Source organism: Podarcis melisellensis (genome assembly GCF_964234715.1).
Source record: "Podarcis melisellensis genome assembly, chromosome: 1".
In the NCBI taxonomy this organism is placed as follows: Eukaryota; Metazoa; Chordata; class Lepidosauria; order Squamata; family Lacertidae; genus Podarcis; species Podarcis melisellensis.
In genome coordinates, this window is record NC_138528.1 from 79,900,632 (window position 1) to 79,927,007 (window position 26,376).

The following is a 26,376-nucleotide window of genomic DNA, read 5'->3' on the forward strand; positions in this document are numbered from 1 at the left end:
TGCTAATAAAGTTTTGATTTGATTTGATTTTGAATTTCAGGTTGCATTAGCTAACTGTTAAGTTTTATTGATTGGCGACTGCTATTTCTAACACTCTTTAAGTTTGTTGCCTCTCTCTTTTTTAAATTTTGTGCATATTTTTATTGTTGGTTCCGTTGTTGGTTGTTATCATTTGGTCCTGTTGTAAACTGCCGTGGAATCCTTTTTCATGAAATGCAGCATTACAAATATTTTTAATAGAAAATAAATAGCATGCACGGTACACGTTTGTTGCATTCACTCTTTTCATTCTTATGCGTAGACATGAAAATATTTTTTAAAAACGACTTTGTTGAAAAATGAAATGTGCTAAGGGAAGAAACCTAACCCCACCCTAGAGCTGGCTGAGGAGCCTTAGAAAGTGGCATAGCATTATGTATCTCTCTGCTGGCAGAGACAGAAGTTTGCTGGCAGAATGGCATTACATTGCTAGAATGTCCCTGGCACACCAGTGAAGAGCACAGATGTTCCACTGGTGGGAGTGGAAACAGGGCAAGTTGGACATAGATATGCCACCTTTTCCCTAACCCATCCACAGAAATGGAGAAGCTCCACAGCAGCCCCTGGCTGCCCCCATCTTCCGTACTGCCCGCAACAATAATGACAAAGCAATGGATGTGGTTGATGACTCTACAAGCCAGTCTCTGAAATGCCTCCCTGCTCTAGCATAGGTGTAAATTAGGGTTGCTCTACTTAAGACCCTCTCATGAAGATCTGGAAGAGACAGGGACCAGACAGGGCCCTTGAGAACCTCACAGACAACGAGTGCCAGAGACTGGCAGAGCCCAAACAGCAGTCACTCCCTGGCTCTTGATTCTGGCTTCTGGGTGCCCAGCAGCCCCCTACCCCTCCCTCGCAGGCTGCACCTCCAATTCCAAAATCTGTAAGGAGAATAAAAAGCAGATATTCAAATCACCATCATCACAAAAGTGCCACTGTCTACCTTACCATGCTGGGATGAGTAATAAGAATTTGATCCCCGCTTCAGGAGAATGCAACTCTCTTAAAAAATAGAAGATGCTTGTGCTTGGATTTCATCAGATACATTCATTTCTGCCATTAGATGCTTCTGGTCCTGGCTATAGTGCAGCACAAAGTGCTTGGGGGGGGGGGGTTACAGTTAACCCAGACAGTATACTCCCAGACACATAGAGCAGCTGTCATTGCTGTGTGTGGCTCTTTGGAAATTGCAGGATTCCCATCAGCCCCAGCCAGCATGGCTGACAGTCAGAGTTCTTCGGTGGCCCACAGGTTTCTCAGCCCTGGCCTTAGACCATATATGAAGCTGCCTTATATCTAGTCAGAACGTTGGTCCATCTAGCCTAGCATCAGCAACCCTCTAGGGTGTCTGGCCAAGGTCCTTCCCAGCCTTGTTACCTGAGATGTTTTGAACTGGGGAGACACCAAGGACTGCATCGGGGCCTGACTGCAGGCAAAGCTCTTTGCTGCCAGCTGAACTCTGGTTCTTCCCCAAATTTGCTTCTGTAGCAGAAGGAACTGCTGTCCTCCTTTCATCTCAGGAGCTCACAGGCCTTCACAAGCCCCAGAGTGGAAAGCTAAAACTGCTGTGAGGTGGGGCTAGTCCTGGCAGTCAGTGCTCCATTCCCCACAGTGGGGAGAAAGCAGAGCCCCTGAAACAGCAGTTCTGGCTTTCTTCAGGTGGAATAGCCTTGACTAATCCCATCATGAAAGCATCCCACCCTTATCCAAGAAACCCTGGCATTTAACTAAGAGCTCTCCCCAAGGAAGCAACTGTGGGAGAGGCTCTGGTTCCTAGAGCGAGGACTTTGTTTTAGCTCCATCCTGGGTAGCAGCTCAAGGGGACTGGCCAGTGCTTGTTGCCAGAAGCTTCTGCTTCAGCTGCTTGGATTTTGAAGCTAGAAGTCAGCCTGCTGGGGTGGTAGGAATGTCAGTGTATCACCTGCTTTGTGACAGTACACTGCTGGCTGGCCATACAAACTGGGGAAAGGAAATCTATCTGAGACCTCAGTTCTTTTCTTCACCCTCATATAGTTATTCTCACAATAGTACAAGTTGGAAATCTCAGGCAGAATAAACACATGGCTCTGTGACTGCAACAAATTTCTAGTTGGTCCTGGGAATGGAGTTGGACACACACACATATTTGTGGGAATTGGTCTTCTTCCAAAATGCTGAATCCTTGAGGCCCAGTCTGTAGGAGCAGGTAGGTCCCTTTCAGTTCTCAGCCTTGCCATCACCCTTGGCTGTTTCTGATGGAGGCGTTGCTGACAACAGATGGAGTGGCATCATCCCAGCTGCATCCCTGCCCTTTAGGCCCACATGTCATCATAATCGCTGCTGCTGCTGTCAAATGAGCTGTTCCCAGGCCCAGCACTGCAGTTCACCAAAGGTCTGGGGGAAGCTGTTGAACCTGAAGCAAAGAAATGAGGGCATTTCAGGTCAGCTGCCAAGAAGAAGGAAGAAGCTCAGAAGGAAACGATGCTGAGCGGAAAGCTGAGGTGCTTGGTGACCCAACTATCCAGCTGCAAAGCCTCTCTGGAGGTCTTGCTGGGTAATGAGGGAGAAAACTATCGGCTTCTCAGGGTGGAGAGCTCTGGCCCCCATGCTTATCTCTTTAGGTGATCTTGTTCTGCTTGACCATCACTAGAGCCCTACATTGTGGGCTGCAGTAATTGGCAGCCCTATATTTAGATGAGGATGTGTGGCACCCACAGCCCTTAACTGTCCCACAATTTTGTCTAAGCCACAAATGGCCACCTGGCAGCCTAGAGGTCAGACACGCCCCCCCAAACAATGCTATATGACCCCGTCATCTCTACTGAATTTTAATCAAATGTCTGGCCATGGTTTCATGTGGAATATTTTTCTTTAACGTTCCATCTCTCTTTTGTATCTAACATGCAGGTACATTAGCAAATGTGTGTGTAACACAATGCCTGGCCACACATGCAAAGCCTTAATTACCAGATGGTGTCAATTTCATTACAGAGAATGACCTCACTTTTGATCAGTGAGGGATCAGTTTGTGCTCATCTCTGACGTTCAGAGTAGATACAACCTTGTTTTATTTTGCGATGACCTTTGAATGTGCTAGCTGACTAATTAAAGTTCCATTGATAACAATCCTATGCTTCACCTCCAAAGGAAGGCTCGTTTCCTGGATGGCTTTCCTGTTGCTCTGGTTTCTGGATGTTCTCATACCAGTCTGCGTCTCCAGAAGAGGTGCTGTCACTGTCTTCAGCTGCAGGTCCTGCTGGAGAAAACCATGGACTTCATATGGCAGTGAGGAACTGGATCCAGCACAAGAAATCAGCAACAGCATCACAATTACTATGTCCCCCACAGAAAGGTACAGAAAGGTTCTCACCTGCTTGTGGATAGGCCTCTGAGGTGGGGTGCTTGTTGTCCCCCTCCTCGTGCATAGCTGGCATTGCAAAATTGTAGCGGGGAGGGTCTTCATCAGTCGCTCGGTTTCGAAGAGAATCTGAAAGCAGGGGCCAAACAGACTTCATCATCAAGCTCCCAGATGCAGGGGACGGGGAGAAGGAGGTTTCTTTCAAAACACAGGGGTAGGAGGATCCACAGAATATCACTGTCACCCCCACCACCAAATGACTTAGAAGAACAAGTTGATTTGTCAGGAAAGTAGGCTATTATATATGCTGTCTTCAAACTGCACACCTCTGAACCCTCAAACTTGCAGATCCTTTAACCCTAAGTTCCCACAACTTTTGAACTTTACAAAGTTTGCCCCTTGTGGCTTTTTGTGCCCCCCCCTTTCCAGGCACACCAAAAGGGTAAAATTCCTCCTCAGGTCAGCCTGGGTGCCTTCCTGCTCCCTCCTTCCCCAGTCCTCTCCTGCTGCCTCTCTGCCCTATCTCCCAACCTTGTCCCAACTAGCTGGGAGGGGCCAGTTGAACCCATGGGCTGTCCCTGCAGAGCATTTTCTGCTCCCTACCCAGTCCCTGCACGAACCCATTGATGGGATTTTATTGGGGTGGGAATGAAGAAATACACTGGACACATGCTCAGCTTCCTAAATGCAACCCCTAACAAACATTCAATTGCCTCTGAATGTGGATTGCATAATAACCCAGGCATACAGATGTGGGGCACACTAACTTGCATCTCTTAGTAGAAAACCTGCACTTAATCTGCTTTTAAAGTTTGCAGTGGGAAAATCTTTGGGGACTGTGGAGGGAGGGAGTTAGGGAAATAGCAGGTGGGCCAAGTGGCACTAAGTGAACAGTAGTGATGGAGAGGGAAGTGTTTAAAGAGCTTAACTAAATATTAAAATCAAATGTGTGGCATGCAGTTTTGTCTGCATTTTTCCTTTAATACTGATTTAAGTCAGACTTCCGAAACTGCTGCTAGTCAAGGAGAGGGGTGTGTGTGAATATATACTGGGATATATGGGCGGGGGGGGGGAGTGGGTGGAATTTTGATTAGGAAAACAGCACAAAGGGTTAAACATCCCCCAGTCCTGATCAAATCCTTTTGGCTCCCTTAAAGTAGAACCACAAAGGATCACGAGGGATTATCATGGATGTATAGCTTGGTCCAAAGAAGCTAGGAAGTTTCTGACAAGAAAGCAGTGTGTGCCTGGCAGTGGTGAGATGCTCACTGTAGAAGGTAGACAGTTGCACAGGTGGTTTGCTGCTGAAATCATAGTGTTCATAGTCGGAATCAGAGTCTTCACTAAGGGGTGTAGGCAGCACTGCCGTTGCTGAAAGGGAGAAAGAAACATGAGTCCACTCAGGGAGAACCAGCTAGTGGAGCTATCAGGCAGGACTTCAGGGAACGAGTCCAAGGTCAACTCAGAAATGTAGCAGGACTGACGTACCCTGGGCTACACCCAACCTTCTTTATCTGCTACTGCCAGGGCTCTTGTGCCAGGGGATAGATGAGTTTTATTGTTGCACAACATAGGAATCCAACACAACAGTTGCACTAGTTGAAACTCACATCACGGCAGATTGCTTGATCCATCGTGCAACAAAGCTGCCAGCAACCTGCTTATGAATTCTCCAGCATAATAGCATTTCACTGGCACAAAATATTTCAACCATTTTATCAGATGCATGAAATGCTATCTTTGCTTGGCAGAGTAGATAGATAGCTTGTAGATAGACACAAACACAGAGAGACATGAAGGAGAAATGTAACCAGTAAAATCAGAGGGAAACAAAATACAAAAAAAATGACACTCTCAGGCACTTACATTAAGTAACCATTCACAGAGCATTATTGATGATAAACACAAAAGTCTTGGAATGGGTACTGGCATTTATATAATATTTAAAGTACCGTACAGTAGATTTTCTAGCTGTAGGCCTTTTTTTGGAGTTATATTATCTATTTAAATGATGTTTTTTTTAAAAAAATAATTATTTTTATGAAAATAAAATGGTTAAACTGAGAGGAATCCTGATAGGAACAATGTTATCAAAACAAACAGCATCACTGGTGGTGTGAGGCTGGTAATAACTGGGATTCAGTAGCAAATACCAGCTCTGAGGTAGGGACTTTCCTCAGGAAGACTGCCTGTTGTGATCCTAATAATTATAAAACACATCCAACCAGCAGCATTATTGGATAACTGCAGCAAAAAAGAGATTGGGATCATTACTGTGTCTCAGTAGCCATTATGAGGCGGGAGACACATGAGACAAGGGATAATATAGTGCTACCATTTCGCTCCCAGCAGCCCATCAAGGACAGCCTTATGGGCTACTGTCTTGTAGATTCTGGTCCAAATCATCAAACATGGAAACTAGTAACTGCCAGGAAGACAGGAGAGAGAGAGAGAGAGAGACGGAGGGAGGGAGAGGTGGTCGGTGGAATAAGGGAGATACAAGTGATGCCAGCAAGCTATAACTTCCCATACCTTCTTCTTTGGGGAGGTTTGTAGGGACTTGCTGATAGTTGTTGCGTGTTCCAGTGGCTGAGACTTGCATGATGTGATTTAGAAGGATGGGGGCAGCGGTTGAGGCACAGGGATTGGCACTATCTGCAACCGAAAACAGATATTTCATTCTATAAGGCTTCCCTGCAAACAGACTTTGCACGCAGATAGGAGTTTGACTCCCGCTCTGACAACAGTGGAATTGGTGAGCCTGTGGCTTTCTAGATGTTGTCAAACTACAACTCCCATCATCTGTGACCATTGGCTGGGCTGGGCTGATGGGAGGAGCCCAGCAACATCTAGAGGGCCACAGGTCCCTCATTCTTGGCCTATACAGGCTTCCGTTCCACTCCTCAGAGGGTGCTGAGGTGACAACCAACTTCCACATGGTAATCGTATGAGTAACTATTGCGTTATCCGGGGCCAACACCCATGCTGCCAACTGAGCAGTGGAAAAGTCAAATATTCCTCCAACAGATGTGCTCTGTAAGAAAAGAATAGCATCTGCACATATTTACTATGGAAAGAGATGATAGTTTGGAAAGGTCCAAAGGAAATATAGGCCCTCCATAGTAACTAAAGACAGGTCAGACATGACGTATGGCAACCCATATCGGCTTTTGCCGAATTTCCTTGCTTGCTCAACAACTTTGGGCAAAACATTTCACTCTGCTCTTTCTAGGCATAGTGAATTTTTAAGAGTGGGGTTTCGCAGGAAAAGCTCTGAAGCAAAAAGAAAAAAGGGTGTGGGTGCTCAGACACTGAGCTTTAAATTGTGCGCTGTGCCTGGAAAAACCAGAGGAAAGTTAAGTGTTGATAAGCCCAAAGTTGCATGCCCAGGTAATATCATTCATTCATGTAAAAGAAGTAAACATGAAAGCATTTTGTGGTCATTATACATAGCAAAACAACAACTATAAAATCCAACTGCACCCCCCCCAAAACCCCCCCCAAAGAAATAGTGATTAGACACAATTTCCATCTCATATTAAAAGCTTGGGAAAACAAAAAGGTTTTTGCCTGGCACTAAAAGGACAACAGAACGGGCACTTAGTGAGCTTCCTCAGAGACAGCACCCTAGAAGTGGGGCGCCACAACCAAGCTCGCCCCTCTCCCCTGTCTCAACCTGCCTCACCTCTGATGACAGGGGCACCTAGACAGGGCTGGCCCAATACCTTTTGGCCCCTGAGACAGACCCCAAAATGGCACCCCCATCCCTGCCAAGGAAGAAGGAGTGAGGGAAGATTGGAAACAATTGGGGTGGGGAGACAGATTGGGATCTGATGCTCCTGTGGATCCTGCCACCTGAGGCAGTTGCCTCACTTTACCTCATGGGCCAGACCTGCACTCAGAGGATGGTGTCTGAAGGACATTATAGTTATGAAACCAGCACTCTGAACTGTGTCTGGAAACAGACCTGGCATCAGTGTGGCTTTTTAAAGCAATGTGGAGATGCGTTCTGTTCACCTGGTTGCAGTTAGCAGCTTTGCGATTGTGTGTAGCACATAATAATATATTTTTTGCATGTAAATGTTTCAAAAGGGGGCCAAGAAGTAGGGATATGCTACTAAACTATAGGGACAAACATCTGCCAAAATGACAGCCCACAGGCTGGCTGAATGTTGCATCTTTAAAGCAAACGAAATGAGTTTCTGACATGAATCCATATAACTAAATGCCCATAACAGGGGAGAAAATGAACACCTGGAGCCCCGAGAGATAGTGGCTCAATTACGCACTTTTCTCTGAGAGGCTTCTAAGTCTCATTTGCAATCAACCCTTATTCTTGAAATCTATCTGCACTCTCCTTCAGATTTCAGGAAGCATTATAGACTTGTTATAAAGGAGGCTTCTGGAAGTGGCAGGGATACACTGAGGCTGAAAAACATTTGACAGCTCGTGACAGCTTCTTGGTGGCAATATGAATCCATGGCAGGGACACTTTGCAGCATTTCTGATTCCTGCCAGGAAGGGATCTGGCATCTGTTTCGAAGCCTTCCTATAGTAGCTGTCCAAAACACAGTATATTATATCCACTCCACCAAATTCCCCATAGCATTATTTATACGTAGGTTTCCTCCCTCTGTAGTGCTGGTGATGCCCAGCATACCAATGGTACCGTTTTTCCTTCGCCTGTGTCGCAGAACGGTGATAATTAGAGTCAGAATGGCCAAAAAAAGGAGAAGACCCAGGACGATGCAGAGAATTTGCAGTATCTGGTATGATGGTCTGACATCTAAGTTCTCAGGTGCAGTCCAACCTGCAAATGGAAACATTAGCAATTGTGGGTGGGTGGGTAGTAAAGATGGACAATTTTAGAAGAAGAATACAGCTATTTTTTGTACACAATTATGCATGGTGGATTTATGTTGCATTTGTGATGTCCTATTATGTTATTGTTATTTATTCTTGGTAATGTGCTTTGGGATTCATTTGAATGAAAAGTGGAATAGAAATACAACCAGTCAATCAGTTTCCCCCAACAGAATGCATTTTGCTTGCTATTTTCAATGAATAAGCACATTTTTGTATGCATTCTTTGGTTTGCGAACTGCATGGCAAAATTGAAAGTAGTGCAGATTTCAAAGGAGAGCTGTATTCTGATTTGCTAATTGGTTCAGGAAGTGTGAATTTGGAAAATTTGACTGAAATGCAAAATAAGCAAATCGTCACCCACCCTACCTGCCTCTAACGTGTGGAAGGGAGAAGGGCAAGGAAGAGGGAAACAGCCTTCTAAGCTTGTGTTTGATTTTGTGCCATTTCTGTCTTTTCTTTGTTCTTATACCATAAATGTGTTGCTGTTATTGTTGTTGCTGGTGCTGTTGTTATGAGTTTGGGAAGGGGGGAGTACGCTGTATGCCAAGACCCTTCTAATGTCTGGGGCCCCTTCTAATTCCTGGAATAGCCAGGCTTGCTTCCTGGTGAGGTAATGGGCCACTAAGGAATCCAGAGGAGTCGATCTGGGTGCTCCCCCTCCTGCAACTCATAAGTAGTTAGAAAAACAAAGGCCAGAGTTGAGAGTGGAGTTCTGTGTGCTGGAAGCTGGAAGCAAGGCAGCCAGCTGCGAATTCAGAGCATCAGTGCCATGCCTGATTTCTCCAGGAATCCACGGCTGCAGCTATGAGAGAAGCAAGGCCTTATGGGGGGTGTTAATGCTGCAAACCCCTCCATTGCAGGCTCTGGTTGTAAATATGTGCAAATAAACCATATTAACTCTCCAGTCTCTGCTGCACCTCATTCCAAAGGAAACACAAATCCTGAGTAAGTGCCTGGAACCCCTGGAATCTCGCACCACTCAAGAGATTGGAGTGACATGTAACATCATCACAATGATTATGATTATGACTATTAAATTTATTAACCCTAAGGTCCCAGGGCAGGTTGCAACGTTAAAGCACAACACAATATGAAAGCCAGTCTAAAACAACTTAGTAGCATGGCATCACTGTGGATGAAGGCTAGTCTTACTATAGTTTCAGTTACCCAGCTGTGCATACAGTCCCTATGTCACCTAGAGGACACAGACCAGGAACAAGGGAACAATAAATATAACAGCAGGTGTGGTGTGGAGAGTTTAGAGGCTGGGTGTTTGTTCATATGGGTACTGATCACACAGGCAGACAAGACCAAACAAGCTGAGATCATGATTTTATGCTACCTTCTTTTGTAATGCCTGAGCACAGATGCAAGATGCAATACTGTCTGCAGGAGAAAGTGCCTTGAGGCTTGAACTTACGTGGACTGGTCAGGTGGGAGACTGGAGTCACTGCTTCTGTCGCTTGTGTGTTTGCAGGGCCTGCCAACCCCTGTGAGCCTGAAATCCAGAAAAGAGCACAGAAGAGTAAAGAACCAGCAACACCTAGGACCGTATGAGTTTTTGGGTTAGAGAGCAGGAGACTGAGAAAGAGGGTCTAGACTGCATCTTCTCAGGATCCTGGGTGGGTGAGAAGGGACCCCCCCAGCTCCTGCTTTTTCCTCTTAGTTTCCGCCCCACATAGTTTTTATGATTCTGTTTTATTGTGATTTTAAGCAAATCAGCAGCAGCACAGGGAGAGCCAGAGACCCTCCCTACCTTTGTATTGAGCTCAGGCAGACTAAGCAGCCTGTGCTGGTTTAATGTCAGCACCCGGCAGCCATGCAGATCAGCAGGAAACAGTGTTGGGTAAAGCACATTGCAGGCTTGGGGTAAAACAGAGAGAACTGGAAGCTCCTTTAGACTGTAATACATGTTGTGACAGCGGCTTCTGCACCATCAAACCAGCTACCTAGCTACTCCGCAACGCAACCAGGGCATTTTCAGGTGGTGGGTGGGTCTGTTGCCAAGTGACATCTTAATCACTCCCTTCAGGGAAGCCAAACAGCATCATGACATGAAGTCCCTGCTGAAGCAAGGAAACCAGAAGGGACCCCTTGTTTGGACCCTGTGGCTACTATCTGTATTGGGCTGGCATGGCATAGATTTCAACCACTCCTCTTTCCATGCAAATCACTGCAAATTGTGGTGAAATGGATTCAATAATGGAAAAATGAGAAACCAAGAAAACTGAAATTGACAGATCCTGCTACAGTGGAAGCTTGGTTGTCGAACGTAATCTGTTCTGCAAGACAGTTTGACTTCTGAAATGTTCAACAACTGAGGCACAAAGGGCTGTTGGAAATTTCCACTGAGAAAATTGAAAAAACATGCAGCGGAAGCCATTCAGCTTCCGAGGTGTGTTTGAAAATGGAAGCATTTACTTCCGGGTTTTCAGCATACAGTTTCCGAAGCATTTGGCTTCCGAGACGCTCGAAAACAGAGGTTCCACTCTGCTGATATGTGTTGTTCACTCATCTCAGCAATTGTCACCAGCCTGCTGCTGTAAAGAGTTTAATGGTGTGCCTCGTTAAGCTCTAATTATCACTCGGTGAGATTTCTGCACCTGATTGCTATTCAGCTCCCACCTTACCATTTTTCTTCTTTATATACCTACCAATTAAGATTTTATTTTATGCATCCAATGAAGAGGGCCCGAGTTTATGAAAGGTTACGCCATAATAAATTTGCTAGTCATTAAGGTGCCTCATGGAAGCACTTGGATCATTTTTTGGACTGGCAGCAAACAGGGAACAAATAGCCCAGTTCACCAATGTGATCGGCTATGCCTGCCGGGGGAAGAATCCCAGGCTCCAGGTGGGATTTCTGTCTCCATTTCAACTAGTGATCTAAATTTGGCCTGTCTTTACTCTGGAATGCTTTTAGGCATGTGATCTATTCTTGGCTTCACCTTCTGCAGATTGTCCACAGGTGAGAATGTGTTAAATGGATATTGATGTCTGGCAAGGCAAAAATGCAGGCAAGTCCTTAATCTTGAAGGGAAGAGGTGGTAGGAAAGCTCCAGGCAAATGGTGGTGAGGACTATTAATGGACAATCAATTGTCCCTGGGGATCTTGTAACACCAGAACAGGACATCCAGGGAAGCTGAATGTTGAAAAATTCGGGACAGACTGCACCCCCAAAGTAGTACTTCTTCACGCAGCACATAGTTAAAACTATGGAACTTTCTCCCACAGGAGGCAGTGATGGCCACCAACTTGGAGGCTTTGAAAGAGGATTAGACAAATTCACAGAGTTTATCAATGATGGCTATTAGCCATGATGGCTATGTTCTGTCTCCACAGAATGCTGGAAACCACAGGAAGGGAGGGTGCTCTTGTGCTCCTGTTCTGCTCCGTGGTTTCTCATGGGCATCTGGTTGGCCACTGTGAGAACAGGATGCTGCACTAGATGGGCCACTGGCCTGATCCAGCAAGATCTTCTGATGTTCATATCTGCCTGTTTCAGTTGCTCTCGGTTTCTCTTTTCCCCCAGACTTAAGTTGAGGACTTGGTTGGAGAATGGCATCGAAAAATTGAATTCCCAAGGAGGGTGGCATTTTGGTTCACACAGAAATTTCAGATGACATAGCTTTGCCTTTAAACACCAACTGAATCAGAGTTCTCCCCTGTCCTTACCTGTTCCTACCATTAACTACCTCTTTGAAATCTGCACCAGAGAGAGGGAGAGAAAAAGAGAAGGCATACTGGAGACACCAGTTAGGGCAATTACCATTGCAGATCACACCAGCAGCTCCAAACTGGGCAGCACACACATTGTTATTGTTGTAGAGCCAGCTGCAGCTGGCGAGCGAGTTTTCTGTTCCGGAGCAGTCATAGTACATCTTGCCCATCAGCGTGTGGTTGAAAGGCACTCTCGGGACTGAGGCCTTCTCACTGCAGTTCAATGAGTGACAGAGCACATCAGCCTCATCCTGGTACCAGTTACCATCACACACAGTGTTCCAGGTGCCCCGGTAATAAACCTCCACTCGGCCGGCACAAGCATCTAGTCCTTCTGACAGCCGCCACTCCTGGTGCTCTGCGGAGGTGATGGGAGTGAGGGAGAGAAATAGAATCAGCAAAGATAAAACAGCCGGGGAAATGCCACTCTTATGCTGTAATACGCTGCTACATTATCAGCACCAGTGATTTCCTTTTCTTGTAGGCCAGAGCTATATCTGTTACATGGAAGGCATTTTCATGTGTGATGCTAAGAACTATAGTAGAGCAGTTTCCTGTATTTGAGGATTGAGATTGCCACGCTGATCAGAACATGTCTTCAAGTTTAAAATGTCTCTCTTCTGTTTGCCAAATCATAACATTCAGAAACAATGGACCAGACGGAGGCTAAGGACATGGTAGGATGCCCATTTGGTTTCAAGGCTGTCATCTTCCATTTTCTGTCCCATAGTAATAAATAACATTTTCCCTCCTTAGTCTTCTTATGATATTTTTAAAAATTATCTCCCATCCAAAGCAGGGGGTGGGGAGCTTTTTGACGTTTCAATTCAGCAATGAAGACGTCAAATGCTACCATGTGTCTCAAAGTCACTTTAGGTGTCATGTGTGAAAACAGCAGGGATGTGCTTAGCATAACTTATGCTAATGTGCTTTCTGGGAAACATTCCGAGAGAAGATTCCATGGGAGGTGTGGAGGTCAGCGCAGGAGATCTCCCCATTCTTGCTAAGTGCTGACACCCTGGTCTGCAGGCCAGGCATTAGGAGGAACAGGGCTACATGTTTTTCAAGGGAGCTACATTCAGTACACATGGTTCTCAAAACACTTGCACTACTTGCTTGGGCCTGGGACTTCATCAGAGACGTAAAGTTTGTTTCACGGTTTATTATTGAAAAAGATAAAGGTGGTTCTCCTGATGTCTCCAGCTGCCCCAGAGAAAAATGCAGGACTGGAGGGACCTTTGGCCTGATCCAGGAGGGCTCTGCTTCATATATTTCTACTGATCTCTATTAAAAACAAAAAACACAACCTGCGGGGAGCAGCAATTTCTCTTGAGATGGTACTAAGCTACAACTGATAAATATGTGTCTGTCTTTGAGGAATAGATTTCTGCTTGATCTTTCCTTTTAGCTCTGCACAAGAGATGCACTTCTGTCACACGGCTGTCATAAAATATATGCAAGGGACACGAAATTTAAAGCAGGGATGTCCTAATGTCCACATGCAGTCAACATTAGGCCAGCAGCACCATTTTATCTGGTACTGTACTGGGAATTCCTTTCTGTACTAGTTCTTGGCTGCTCCACCAGGCTCAGAATATAGGCAAAAAGGAAAAAGGATTGAAAATGCCCTGGCTGCTTCTTCTGACAAGTTTTAATGAGCGGAAAGACTTCTGCTTCCCCTTGCCCTCCATTACCAGTCTTGGAATAGAGGGAAGGAAAGCAAGGATGTCAAGCAACTTCTACCCTGTCTCCTCCTCCACCAATACTTCCACATTTGGTGGAGTCTCCAAGTATTAGCATGGCAATGTGAGTCTGGTCATTAAGGCCTGATCATGGGATAATGAGAGTTTGTCTCCTCCGGGATCAGGAAATGGACAGTTCTTTGGGTCATCTGTATGAGTAGACAATTGTATACGTGCACATGAGCACACACAGAGAGAGGAAAATATCTTTGCTGACCTGAACATATTACACCGGCATCTTCCTTGTGCCCACAGTCATGGTTCCTCTCGAATGGACAGTCCCACAGAAAAGACTCATTCCCCAAGCACTTCACTTCATCCAAATAGATGGGGCCTGTCCCCTTCTGGAAATGAGAGGCAATAGGAGCCTGGAGAGCCCAGCCACAATGCAGTTGCCGGCACACAACTCCAGCATCAGCCAGGTCCCAGTTGTCATCACATATGGTGCCCCAGGTACCGTTGTATTCAACCTCCACCCTGCCAGAACAGTTGCTTCTTCCATCCACCAAACGTAGCTTCCGTGTTTCTGGAGGAAAGATGCAGAGAACAGTTGGATCAGAAGTCACACAGTGGGAGAACAAAGAAATGGATGGATGGATGGATGGATGGATAGATATCTAAATTTACAGATCTAAATTTAATATAGTACAACTTGCTAAAAGAAAGGCAAAGAAAGCCCATACATTCCAAAGCTCCGAACATCCTTATGTTACTTGGGAAATTCAGATCTGGCATGGATAGATACATGTATGAAGCTGATGTATTGAGTTGGTTCATGCATGCCTGTCCATCACTTGATGACTCACATGTAGGAATGGTCCTCACAGATATATCCATGGTTTTATCTTACTAAACATTTACACGAGTGCAACAACTTTTGGCTGCAGAATGTAAGTTCCCCACCCTCTCCTCTCCCCATGCAGCCCCACCCAAATCTGCTTGGGTTTCCCCCCAACTTGGGGGTGCATGGGGAAAGGAGAGGGTGGGGAACTTACATTGTGCAGCTAAAAGATGTTGCACTAGCATTACTGTTTCATTGGATACCTCCCACAGATAGAACTTTCATATCCCCTCATTTCCCCTCACTTTGCAATGGGGGCTTCCTTCCCACAAATGAATCAGTTTGTCATATTCAGGTGCCAATTATTCAGGCCCAGTTCACACACGCGGCAGAATGAGATGGGTGAGTCAGGTGATTGCATGGACTGCAGCTCAGTCTGCATGTATTAAAAAAAGAAGAAAAACTACCGTAACAACACCAAAACAAATGCTTATTGACAGAAAACCAGTGCAAAGTTCTTGACTTAGAACCATTCTCCTCAGTTTGCTACGTGCAGGAAGTTAAAAGCAAAAGTGTGGAAAAGCCATTGAAAGTGGTATCCCCACCTGCAATCTGAGGGTTCTACCAACTCGTTCTGTTGCATAGGTAGATGCGGCCACATTGCTAAGTAATCAAGGTCTGGTGTGCACATGCAGCAGAATAAGGTAGCAGAATTCTGGAGGGGCAAGGGGGATTGTACCACCTCAGACAGTAGGTAGAAGGATGGCATTTTTGTTTGCTTTTCCATGTATCAAATTTCCTGCAATTAAAACAACAACAACTAGCTCATCACGGAGAAAGGTCTCAGCCCTACCCTCTGCTGCGCCACTTTCCTGACTGCAGAGTGTTCAGGTTTGGGATTTTTTTAATATACATATTGAAAAATATGGTTCTTCCACCTGCGGTATAAAATGATACAGCTCACTCTACCACCTCAGGACGCTTCCAGCTCATTGCCACATCATTCTGCTCTACATGTACAGCAGGTCCAAGTTATGAGAAATCAAGTGATAGAAATGCAAGTGGGAATGTTACCAACCCTGTGATGTTTCCGATTCTGTAGCTAATGAGATAACCGGAACCCAAGAGTTGGGGAAATACAGACTGGTCCACCCACTTTTTTTTCTATCTGAGAGGCATTCTCAGTATAGCATGGCGAAAAAGAACGCCGTAGCTCAGAGGAAAAGCATCTGCTTTGCACTCAGAACTTCCCTTGGTTCAATCTCTTGCATCTCCAGGTAAGACTGGGAATTATCCCCCTGCCTGAAACTCTGGAGAGCTGCTGCCGGTTAGTGTAGACAGCACTGAACTAGATGGACCAGTGGCCTTACTGTGTATAAGACTGCCTCCTCTGCTCCTATGTTCCTAAGGCATCTCGGCCTGAGGCTGTCTGGAGGGGAGCCTATTTGTTTCCTTCAGAGCTCTGCACACAAATACATCTTTCCTCCCTCAGTCATGATTCATGAAACCAGCATGGGAGAAAAGTATGTGTGGGTTGAACACTCATAAAAAATACTATTGTCCTGGACTCTGTACTGTATTCAGAGATTTACAGTATTTCCAGGATTAAAACACACACACACACAACCCCAAAGCTCACAATTGTCAGTGGAGCCTCAGTATGGTGCAGGCTCATTGAAGACAGTGACAATATTGATCCTGCCAAAAGAGCCAATCCTGGCTTATGTTGCTACAGAAATTGCCTGAGATTCAGCCAATCAGTTCAGGATAGGGGGTCCATATGCCTTTTTTACAGTCCTCCATTTGAAGGCCTGTTAGAAGAGAGTCCCCAAAATGGTGGCCTTCAGATATTTTGGACTACAGGAATGGTCCATGGTCAAGGGGGAAGGGAGTTGCAGTCATACAACATCTGAAGGGTACCAGGTAGGAGAAAGACAGTCCTTTGTTTGGCTGAGTCCTCTACATGAAGTGCTGTCTGATTTAAAAGAACCATAAGACGGGAAAGTGGGGGTGCGGGAGGCTTGAGGTGGCCCCTCGGCAGTTAAAGCCCCTGGACACCAGAAACGCATCTCACCTGGTCACAATCTTCCCCACAATGGTGAGATGTAGTTTATTTCTCTTTAGATTATACCAGTTGTGTCTAAACTTGCACCCCTACAGATGAATTAACATATGCAAATATTAGGCACATTTGCATCCTCTCTTTTTTTAGTGATGAATAAGTGACTCCCCTAGTCCAGGAAGTGGGTGCTAAAGAAAAAAAAGCACATCAACCTCAACTCCGCTCTATCCGTGGGATGGGTGCAACACAATTTGCCACCCACACAACTTCCTGCCCCTTTGATGAAAATGTCACTGAGGTGAGTGCACACGGAGCTCAGGTAACCTCAAAAACCAGTGATGAGGTAAGCTCTGCTCCCTGGGAGGAATCCCAGCAGGTGGGGGCTGGCCTGGGCCATTTTTGCACAACTTGGAGACTATTGTAAGTTGACCGCCCCACCCCGTCTCTGCCCTATATGCAAGCAGGCTAATGGGAACCGAATACAAGACCATCCAGACTTCAAAACAAAAGATGCACCATTATGTCTTAGGATGGTGTCTACCCTGAACAGTATGTGTTCCATCATCTCCCAGATCCAAGAAGTGGGGTGAAAGATCTGCTTATCAGAATCTGTACATCCTCATGTCCTTATCTTTGTGAAGAAGCCAATCCACTCTGAATATCATTCCTGCAGTTCTTGATAGATTAGCCCTTCAGGATATCATGCTTGCTCTTCATCTTTAAGTTAAGGCGTCTGACATTTGCAAGCAGAGTTAACATACCGCTGTGAGATGTAGTATGTCTGGTTAATAAAGCTGTGCTTTTTGTGAACCTGACACCACGGGCAGATGCAAGGATGTATGTACAGAAACCCTATTCCTAATACTATGCCCATCAAATGATAAATCAAATTGTTTACTTCCTAATTACCTGGCCCTTCTCTAAGCAATCCATTGCTTATTCTTCTTCCTCGATGTACCTGTTCTTGCTGACTTGGCAATTAGACTACCCATTGCTCTGCCCATTAATATCTGATTCAGTCCCTTCAAATGCTAGATAAGACTTGGAGTAAAAGAAAGATTCACTTGCTTTGGATCAGGGCAGTGTTTCGCAACCAGCTGAATAGAACTGGCTAACCTATAGCCTAGGGAATAGAGAGGCTGGAGAGTGGAGAGGCATAGCTCTCTCAAGAGGGGTCTCTCAATGCAAACTGTCAAAAGGTGAGTTACCTTTCTGGTTATCCCCCGTCGAAGCAATCACAATTAAGAGAGTTAATATAGATAGACAATGGGCGACCTACAGGGAATTGCTGGACTTTGCAGGGGGCAAACCCAGACTGAAACCTATGGAGAACTTAAGAAGCCATGTTAGGGATTGGTTACAATACCACCAGATATATGATAGGTTTAAAGTAGACCCCTAAAAAGGGGGAGAGGTTGGACCAAAGCTCACAATTTGAAAAATAACTGTTACAAAATAAGGATAAACATCTGTCTAAAATGTATATCTTCTTATTAGAATGGGAAACAAAATATGAGCTAGTTAACGCATCCATTGCACACTGGGCAATAGATATAGGACACAATATAGACCTAAACCTCTGGGAGAAACTTTGGAAAAGTGATCTGAAATTTACTGCGCATTATTTGCTGAAAGAGAATTATTTGAAAAAGGTTCATAAATGGTATTTAAAACCAAGTAGGTTGGCAAAGGTGTATAAAGCAGAATTAGAAACATACTGGAAATGTAAAGAAATGGGAGGAAAATTTTTTCTTTTGTGGTGGACATGCAGAAAGGTGAAAGAATATTGGGAAATGATATATAATGAGCTGAAAAAATGGTTAAATTTACCTTCCCCCCAAAAACCAGAGTCCTTTTCATTGGGAATAACCCATACAGGAATTCCCAAGTGCCAGAAAAGTTTGTTTATGTATGCAACAACAGTGGCCTGTATTTTGTTGACCCAAAAATGGAAAGTGAGTGAGGTGCCTTTTAAAGAGGATTAGGATGTTAGAATATGCAAAACATGCAGGTTTAACCCACAGAATAAGAGAGCAAGAAGAATGTATATTTAAAGAAGAATGGAAAATATTTATTGAATATATGGAAAATAATTGTATAAAGATGAAAACACAGGCAGCATTAAAATAAATTCAACAGAGTAAATAATATTTGATTGATGTAAAAGTAGAAAATTGACTTGAATGGTTACAGTAAAATATGCGGGAAACTATGATATGTAATATGAACCATGGAAGGAGAAGAAGGGAAGTCATTGGATATTTCAAAGTTTGTAAAATGTTTAATTTGTTATGTAGAAAAATGAAAATTCAATAAAAAATTTATCTGGAAAAAAAACACTGTCAAAAGGTGAGTTGAAGGAGGAGGTGATTGACAGTTGATCCTGATGTGTTCACCATGTCATCACCCACACCAAATTGGATCTGCCCAGCACCTAACACTCAGCTGGTACTGAATAAATATACAGCATTAGTAGTAAAAATGGCCTTACAAACCAGCCACGCGGAAACACACCACAGATAGAAAAGGGCTTAGCCTACCCTTTCGTGTTCTTACCTGGCTCTGCAGTTGGGCTGCCTTCAGTGCTGTTTCCAATGGCAGGAGACCCGGTTGGCTTTGCCTGGACTGAAACAAAAACCAAAACAGACAAGATTTGGAAGTGAACAATCACAGGTGTCTGATTCCAAGACTCCAGCACAAAAAGTGCACATCATCAGGGTGGGGTGGAGGAAAGAACCAGGGAGCAACGCCCTAGGTGATCTGAAGTGTCTCTGCTGAATATAATTAAGTGCTAGTTAGAATTTGTATGATTGGTAAATACTTCTTGAGAGATCAAACTGTGCAGCTGGAATATTTTTGGAGGCTCTTTTCTAGCTGGAGAGCTAGTTTTAGAGCAAGCTATCCATTTCAATGTCACTCAGTTCCTCAATTTTCAATTCTTAAGTTCAGTTCATCCACATCAGTATGTGAATTATCCCCACCCCTCTCCAGGCCTCATGAAAATTTTTCAGCACTTTTGTGTTCATTTCTGCTAACATAGACACTTGTGTAATTTTGCCTAATATACATGTTGTTGCAAGCACTTACCCCCTAACATATTGCATTTTTGTATATTATTTACACTGATATATGCATTTCGCCTTATATAGACATTTTCGTACACCTTTTTCAGTTGAAGAACCGCATCACAAATTTTGAGAAGTGTGAATTTCAAAGGATGGCTGTGTTTCAGTTTGAACCAACTTTCTGCCCCATTTCTATTCCCTCAGCTGATACTGATTAAATGTACAGTAGTTGTAAAAATGGCCTTATGAAACAGCCCTGGAAAACCTACCAAAGATATAAAAGGGTTTAGCTGTTCAGTATGTAATACAGTGGTACCTCGGTTTACAAACTTAATCTGTTCTGGAAGTCCGTTCTTAAACCGAAACCATTCTTAAACTGAGGCGCACTTTCCCTAATAAGTCCTCTTTTCCACCGTTCAGCTTCTGTTCTTAGACCGAGGTAAAGTTTGCAAACTGGGACACTACTTCTGGTTTTGCGGAGTTCGTAAACCGAATAGTTCGTAAACAGGACTGTTCTTAAACCGAGGTACCACTGTATCTCTTTTCATAAATATCAAAATTTCAGTTATCTTCTTGCATTCAACAAGCATATAAAACCCACAGGGATAAAATACAATGCTACCAAAATGCAGTTCCTTGTGGAAACTGCACATAAACTGTTGGTTCCAAAAATCAATCTTAAAAGTAGAGATTGCAGCAGGAGGGATGACTCTTAGATACGTATATTATTAACACAGAGTTAAAATACAGTCTCAGTGGAATCTGATTTTTGATACATTTTTCTTTTCATTTTTTTCTAGAAATTTATTTTTAAAAGTATGTTAAGTGATCATATTTGCATTAATAAATGAAGTTTTCAATTTAAATGGAACTGCCTTATAAATACAAACTTATTCTTCACTATTCAAATCCTTGATATTTATTTCAGTGGATTTTAAGCCAGCATCCTGTTCTTTTATTTTGTCTGTTGCTGAAAATCAGAAAATATTTTGTAAAACAATATTTACAGTTTACACCAGCCCTGAATTACATGAAACGTGAAATAACAACATTAAGCAAATCGGCATTGCGAAACTCAAGTGCAAACAGCATATCAAGACCATCGGTGAAATTATCATATCTGTATCAAATGCAGCTTTTAGAGCCAGTCTTCAATTTCATGCACTACCACCACAAAATTGAGTTTCACAATTTGGGGAATATTTAAAATGTTATAGAACATCTATTAATATTTACAACTCAGTTACCCAAGATGCCTTTTCCTTTTGTGACATTTCGGCCATTGTCAACAAGAATGCCACAAAAATGGCACCACATCTGTTTAAACCTCTGATTTGATGAATGATTTCTATATTCTTCATGAAATGTAGATGGATGGTATCATAGGCTGCTTCTCGGCAGGCAATTCTCAACACTATGCGTTCATTGCTCTTTGTCTACATACAGAATTGCAGCAGTGTTTCTATACTTGCAAAGTTTTGTGTTTTGTGCATGTTGAACTTCATGTGATGTCCTTCCACATGTTTGCAAGGTTCTTTCCCACAATTGCTGAGGAAACAAGGACTGATGATAAAAAGATTACTATGTTGTCTGGACACCCTGTAAAAACTGAATTAATGACGCATGACAATTCCAAAACAAATACCTTGTCTCAAAGCAACTATAGTCAGTTTTCTGTTGTCCAAGCAGATGCCCTTGGAATGCAGGGTGAGATATATTGGCTGGCACTGTCTGTGTGTCACATGTGTGCAGAGAGGGGTCTGGATGTAAGATTTATCCATTTATTTAAAAATTAAATGTACGGGTACACAAACAAACAAACAAACAAACAAACAAACAAACAAACATGTACGCTCAGCTGAATTGTACCCTTTTCTCCTCCAGCCACAGGACTATGTCACATCCACTAATGTGGATGGAACATTAGATGATGTTCACATGCAAAACTATGACACTCCTAGCAGATAGGCAAGTCTGTTGCAATTCTGCACAGAGCTTACAATGAAAGAGTAATGAATGAATAGTGTTAGGAACTACCCATCTGGAAGGAACCTACATCATGTGGACCACCCCACCATTGCTGTAAAATATGAGTGAACAAGGTACAGTGGTACCTCTGGTTAAGAACTTAATTTGTTCTGGAGGTCCGTTCTTAACCTGAAACTGTTCTTAACCTGAGGAACCACTTTAGCTAATGGGGCCTCCTGCTGCTGCTGCGCCGCCGCCACACAATTTCTGTTCTCATCCTGAAGCAAAGTTCTTAACCCGAGGTACTATTTCTGGGTTAGCGGAGTCTGTAACCTGAAGTGTCTGTAACCCGAGGTACCACTATATAGCAAATCCACAATGAACACCTCATCTGGAAGCAGTAATAGACAGCATCGCTTTTCTGAATAAACCATCGACAAGGGTGATTTGGGGGTTGGGTTATGTATTAAGTTAAGCTAAGTCAGGAGTTTAACACTCCTCTTTTCAAGATGTTTTGGGGCAAATGCCCTTCTCTTCCCAGTCAAAGTGCAGAGAACCCAAAAGGTGCAACAGATCAATGAGAATTGACTTATTTTCTTTGGCGTTTGGGTCCACCAGAATTAGAATGGCTAAGTTGTGCTCAAGGGAGTAGCAAACAGAAGTTGGTGTGTGACAAGAACGACATCATATACTTGGCAAACCCACTCCCAAAATGTACAAATCAGCTCTAATACACAAGCAGTACCTGCAGATATATAACAGGTAATTTTTTACTTATCAGATTTTCTGCAGGGAGGCGAAATCCTGATCATTTTTTTTAAATAAAAAGAAGTTTGGTTAGCACTTTGATAATGACATTGTATGGATGCTGAAAAAACTTGTGGACATGAGTACTAACATTTTCGCAACCAACTCCCATCTGAAAACATCCCAGTTTTCAATTGCAAACCCACAGATGAAACTGCAAGGAGAAATGCAGGCTAAACAACAAGATTCTCCTTATGTCAATGTCTTTTACTTAAAACTTATACTAATGAAGCATGCTAGGAGCCAGCCGTAGACCAAATTTCACAAGGACAGGTCATTTGATTCTAAGCTTATGGCAAGTTTTACCCCCTATTTGGGTGAATAACAAATCCAACTATTCAGGTGCCACCACTCTTGCATAGTAATCAAACCACTCTAGGTCACAATGGGAATTAATTTTCTATGTGGTTAACTGTTGAACTCATAGCCCCCCCCCCCCAATGACCTGAAGAGTGTTTAAAATGACTGACATGAACTGAGTGACATTCTTATAGAATATTAATATATGAATGGATCGGCAGATGGTGGATTTTGCTTCACTGCTGCATAGACAGAATAAGAAATAAGAGCAATACTTTTTCGGAACACAGGTCAGTTTTATGAATTTATAATGTACCATAACCTGTTTGAATCAGTAGCTCCTGTTGCAAACAAGGAGCTCAATCCACCAACCACTGCTGATTACACAGATCTTTGTGTGAATCATCCCACACGTCTTTCTGTCCATGCAAAGTCCACTAAGATGAACTGAAACTGTACAGTAGCAATGCCAATCGCCTAGATTCAAGGAGGCCAATCCACATAATGGAATATGTTTCTACACACAAGTATCAGCTCCATCCCTGTGGTCCAAAATACCACTGTAGGAAGGACCTGCATCCCGTATCCCAGACTGCAGGACAAGTGCTTCTGCTCCATATGCATCCTAAGCACTTTTGGGTCAAATGTCTCTGATCACATAAGGACCGCTGATATGACTGACATGGTTGCTCCTCTAGCAGTGTCTGGTCAGTTCATCACTGACGCCATGCTATGCCCAACAGGAAGCAATCAGAGGCACAAGTTGCAAGGAGACAATGTCTATTTAAAACTGCAGGGGGCTTCGATGACCAAGACTTGCTTCTGAGGAGGGAAATGGGCAAATATGTCAATTTCAGTTTCTCATTTTTCTAATCTAAGGCTCACTTCTCCACATTTCTACAGGAGTTTATGATTTTTTTTAAAAAAAATTTAAGTCTTCATGAAATTTCACCAGCATTTGAGTATAGTTTATTGTGAAATGCGACCTCGACTGTCTTTTCTGATATGCTGTTATTATTAGTCCATGAAATCTGGGATACAGCTCATAGAATTGTAGCCTTGGAAAGCATCCCAAAGATCATGTGGTCCAACGCCTACAATGCAGGAACATGCAGCTGCCCCATACGGGGATTGAACTTGCAACCTTGGCATTATCAGCACCATGCCCTAACCAATGGAGCTAGGTCGATCAATATTTTTTATACAGTGCTTTCTGGGGTAGAAAATGAGGTGCCGATACCCAAATATTCAGAAAAGCGCCATGGACGCCAGAACAAAATAGCTGTCATGGTCAGCAAAAAAGGAGATAGTGATACTCCATACTGCCATAGAAATCCCTGTTTTTAAATATATCTGCTGTAAGAAGCAGTGAATTGGACTTGTTTTTCTCATGATATTGATTTTTTAAATTGTTTCTTTATTATTTTTTCAGTGCTGTTTTTCTAGAGAAAGAGGTGCCAGAACTCACCATGAACGCCTCCCCCGTTCTCTAAAATAGCAGTGGCACCCACCTGAGAGGTGCCATGACTGAGTTCCGGCAAGTTCTGGCTGAGAAAAAGCCCTGATTTTTTTCACTGCAAAATAAAATCCAATAATATTTTTTTAAAAAAATGATAGAAAGTCAGATACAAAGTCAAAGGAGAAATAAAGCCCACCCTACTGTTTGTTCTGGCTCTCTGCTCAGCAGGTGTAGTAGCAGAGGATGTTGATTTCCTGGGAGATCACTTAATTGGGCATGTTCAGTATCAAGAACGTTTTGCAAAATCATCATTAAAAATGAGTCGGAAAGCACAAATGGTGAAAAAATCAGCGGGACTGATCTGCTGCAGACATATACCACTGAAGAGATGCTGTACCCCTTTTGTCACATCACCAACTATCGCTATTCCCCTGTCAATTGATTCAAAGCAAGTAGATTGGATAATCGAGCTTCAGATAATGAGAGATGTGCTATATATGCACCTTTGCTAGATATGTGCTGTCAAACACTAAAGGAAACAACAGGATAGGAAGGAATGAAACCTTTTATTATTCTCTCCTTATTTTACTTCTTCTTTTAAAAATAATACTAATCCCGCTCTTCTAAAATGATTCATAGCAGCTTGCAACTAACTCACTACAAACAAGGAAACCATCAAAATCACACAACAAAACAAAACCTGCACATTTGCAGAAACAGAAAGATGCAAATCAGTATACTGTAATCAAAGCAGCAAAAAACACACAAAAAAGCAGGAACAAATCGGTAAGTGTACACACCATACAGCTAAAGCACATTGCTACATTGTATCACTCACAGTGCTACAATTCCCAGCACCCTTATCAAATTATAGTTCCCAGGACTCTACGGAGGAAGCTACGTGCTTTAAATGTTTGGTGTGTACGGAGGCAAAGGCAGGATTCACTGACCACAAATGTGTTACTCTCTAATTTATGTAGTAAGGAAACATTAATGGAATGTAGCAAACACACAAAATGCAATCCGTGGAATTACTGTAATGAAAAATTGTCAGCTTTGTACAAATGTTGTATGATCGTTATATTAAAGATCAGCTCCCAGTTGAATTAACGTACTGTTTGTAGGCTTTCTGGAGGCATTTGGAAAGCCTTATTGAAATTTACTAATCCAACAAGTCTCTTATGCAGTTTTCATCCCAGACCAAGCTCTCAGTGAAATACTGACTCAAAAATACTTTCAGAATTAACTTGGTATCTCTTGACTGATCACTTCCTTGCACCACTGTGGGGTAATGGTTTAAATGTCTGCCTAGGAGGCTAAGGTTCAAATTCCCACTCAGCCGTGGAGTTTGCTGGGTGGCTTTGAGCCTGTCACTGTCTCTCAGCCTTCCCACCACAGCGCTGTTGTGAGGACAAAAGGAGGAGAGGGAGAGCCATGTATGCCTTCTTGAGCTCCTTGCAGCAAAGGTGCAATGGAAACACAACAAATAAATAATAAATCATATCAAAGTGGACCAAAATAGTTTTCTGAGGGAGGAATTTCCTTCTGACAATCAATTTTGGGAGGGGAAGACCTGCGGCCTTCAGGATTTTTCCACTTCCATTTCTTATGTTAGAATTGTAGAGTTGGAAGGGACCATGAGGGTCACCCCCTGTAATGCAGAAATCCTTTGCCCAACATGGGGCTCAAACTCATGACCCTGAGTTTAAGTGTCTCTTGCTCTACCGACTGAGCTATCCCAGGTTATTGCTGGGCACCTATTCCCATTGACCAATAACTTCTGGAGAGTACCACACTGACAACCTGGGCAGCAGAAGAAGAATTAACTACTGGAGTAAAATCAAGAATAGCTAAAAAGGTCAACATCTATTTTATTTGAGATGCATATAAAGCATTTGAATAGATCATAAAACGGTAATTCTGTCCGCATTTATTTGGACATTGAGTCTAAATGTTTGTGTCTAATATGGCTTTCTCTTGAGCAAGTGTGCTTAGAATTGAAGCCTAAGGTAAATTATCAGAAAGGGACTATCCTAGGATCTGGTGTGCAGCCCAATCCTTCCCTCCCACTTTTTCCAAGGTATGTTCACATAAGACTGCCACTTTACAAATAGAGAAGATAGTGTTCTACTTTACAGAGGACCAGTGGCGTAGCGTGGGTTGTCAGCACCCGGGGCAAGGCAAGTAATTTGCGCCCCCTAACCCGTGGATTTGTGCCCCCTAACCCTA

At 43.4% G+C, this 26,376-nt stretch overlaps 1 protein-coding gene across 1 annotated transcript in view; it reads right to left on the reverse strand.

Moving 5' to 3' along the window:
* Window positions 1-607: 607 nt before the first annotated feature.
* CD6 (CD6 molecule) overlaps window positions 608-26,376 on the reverse strand; it is a 38,443-nt gene continuing 12,674 nt past the window's right edge. Inside the window, exons 2-11 of the mRNA XM_081886356.1 lie at window positions 19,105-19,173; window positions 13,923-14,231; window positions 12,013-12,321; window positions 9,663-9,740; window positions 7,969-8,186; window positions 5,909-6,410; window positions 4,646-4,747; window positions 3,389-3,505; window positions 3,158-3,274; window positions 608-2,431 (exon numbers count right to left, since the gene is read on the reverse strand). Coding sequence (XP_081742482.1) covers window positions 2,331-2,431; window positions 3,158-3,274; window positions 3,389-3,505; window positions 4,646-4,747; window positions 5,909-6,410; window positions 7,969-8,186; window positions 9,663-9,740; window positions 12,013-12,321; window positions 13,923-14,231; window positions 19,105-19,173 — 1,922 coding nt within the window. The 3' untranslated portion in view covers window positions 608-2,330. The remainder of the gene's footprint in view (window positions 2,432-3,157; window positions 3,275-3,388; window positions 3,506-4,645; window positions 4,748-5,908; window positions 6,411-7,968; window positions 8,187-9,662; window positions 9,741-12,012; window positions 12,322-13,922; window positions 14,232-19,104; window positions 19,174-26,376) is intronic.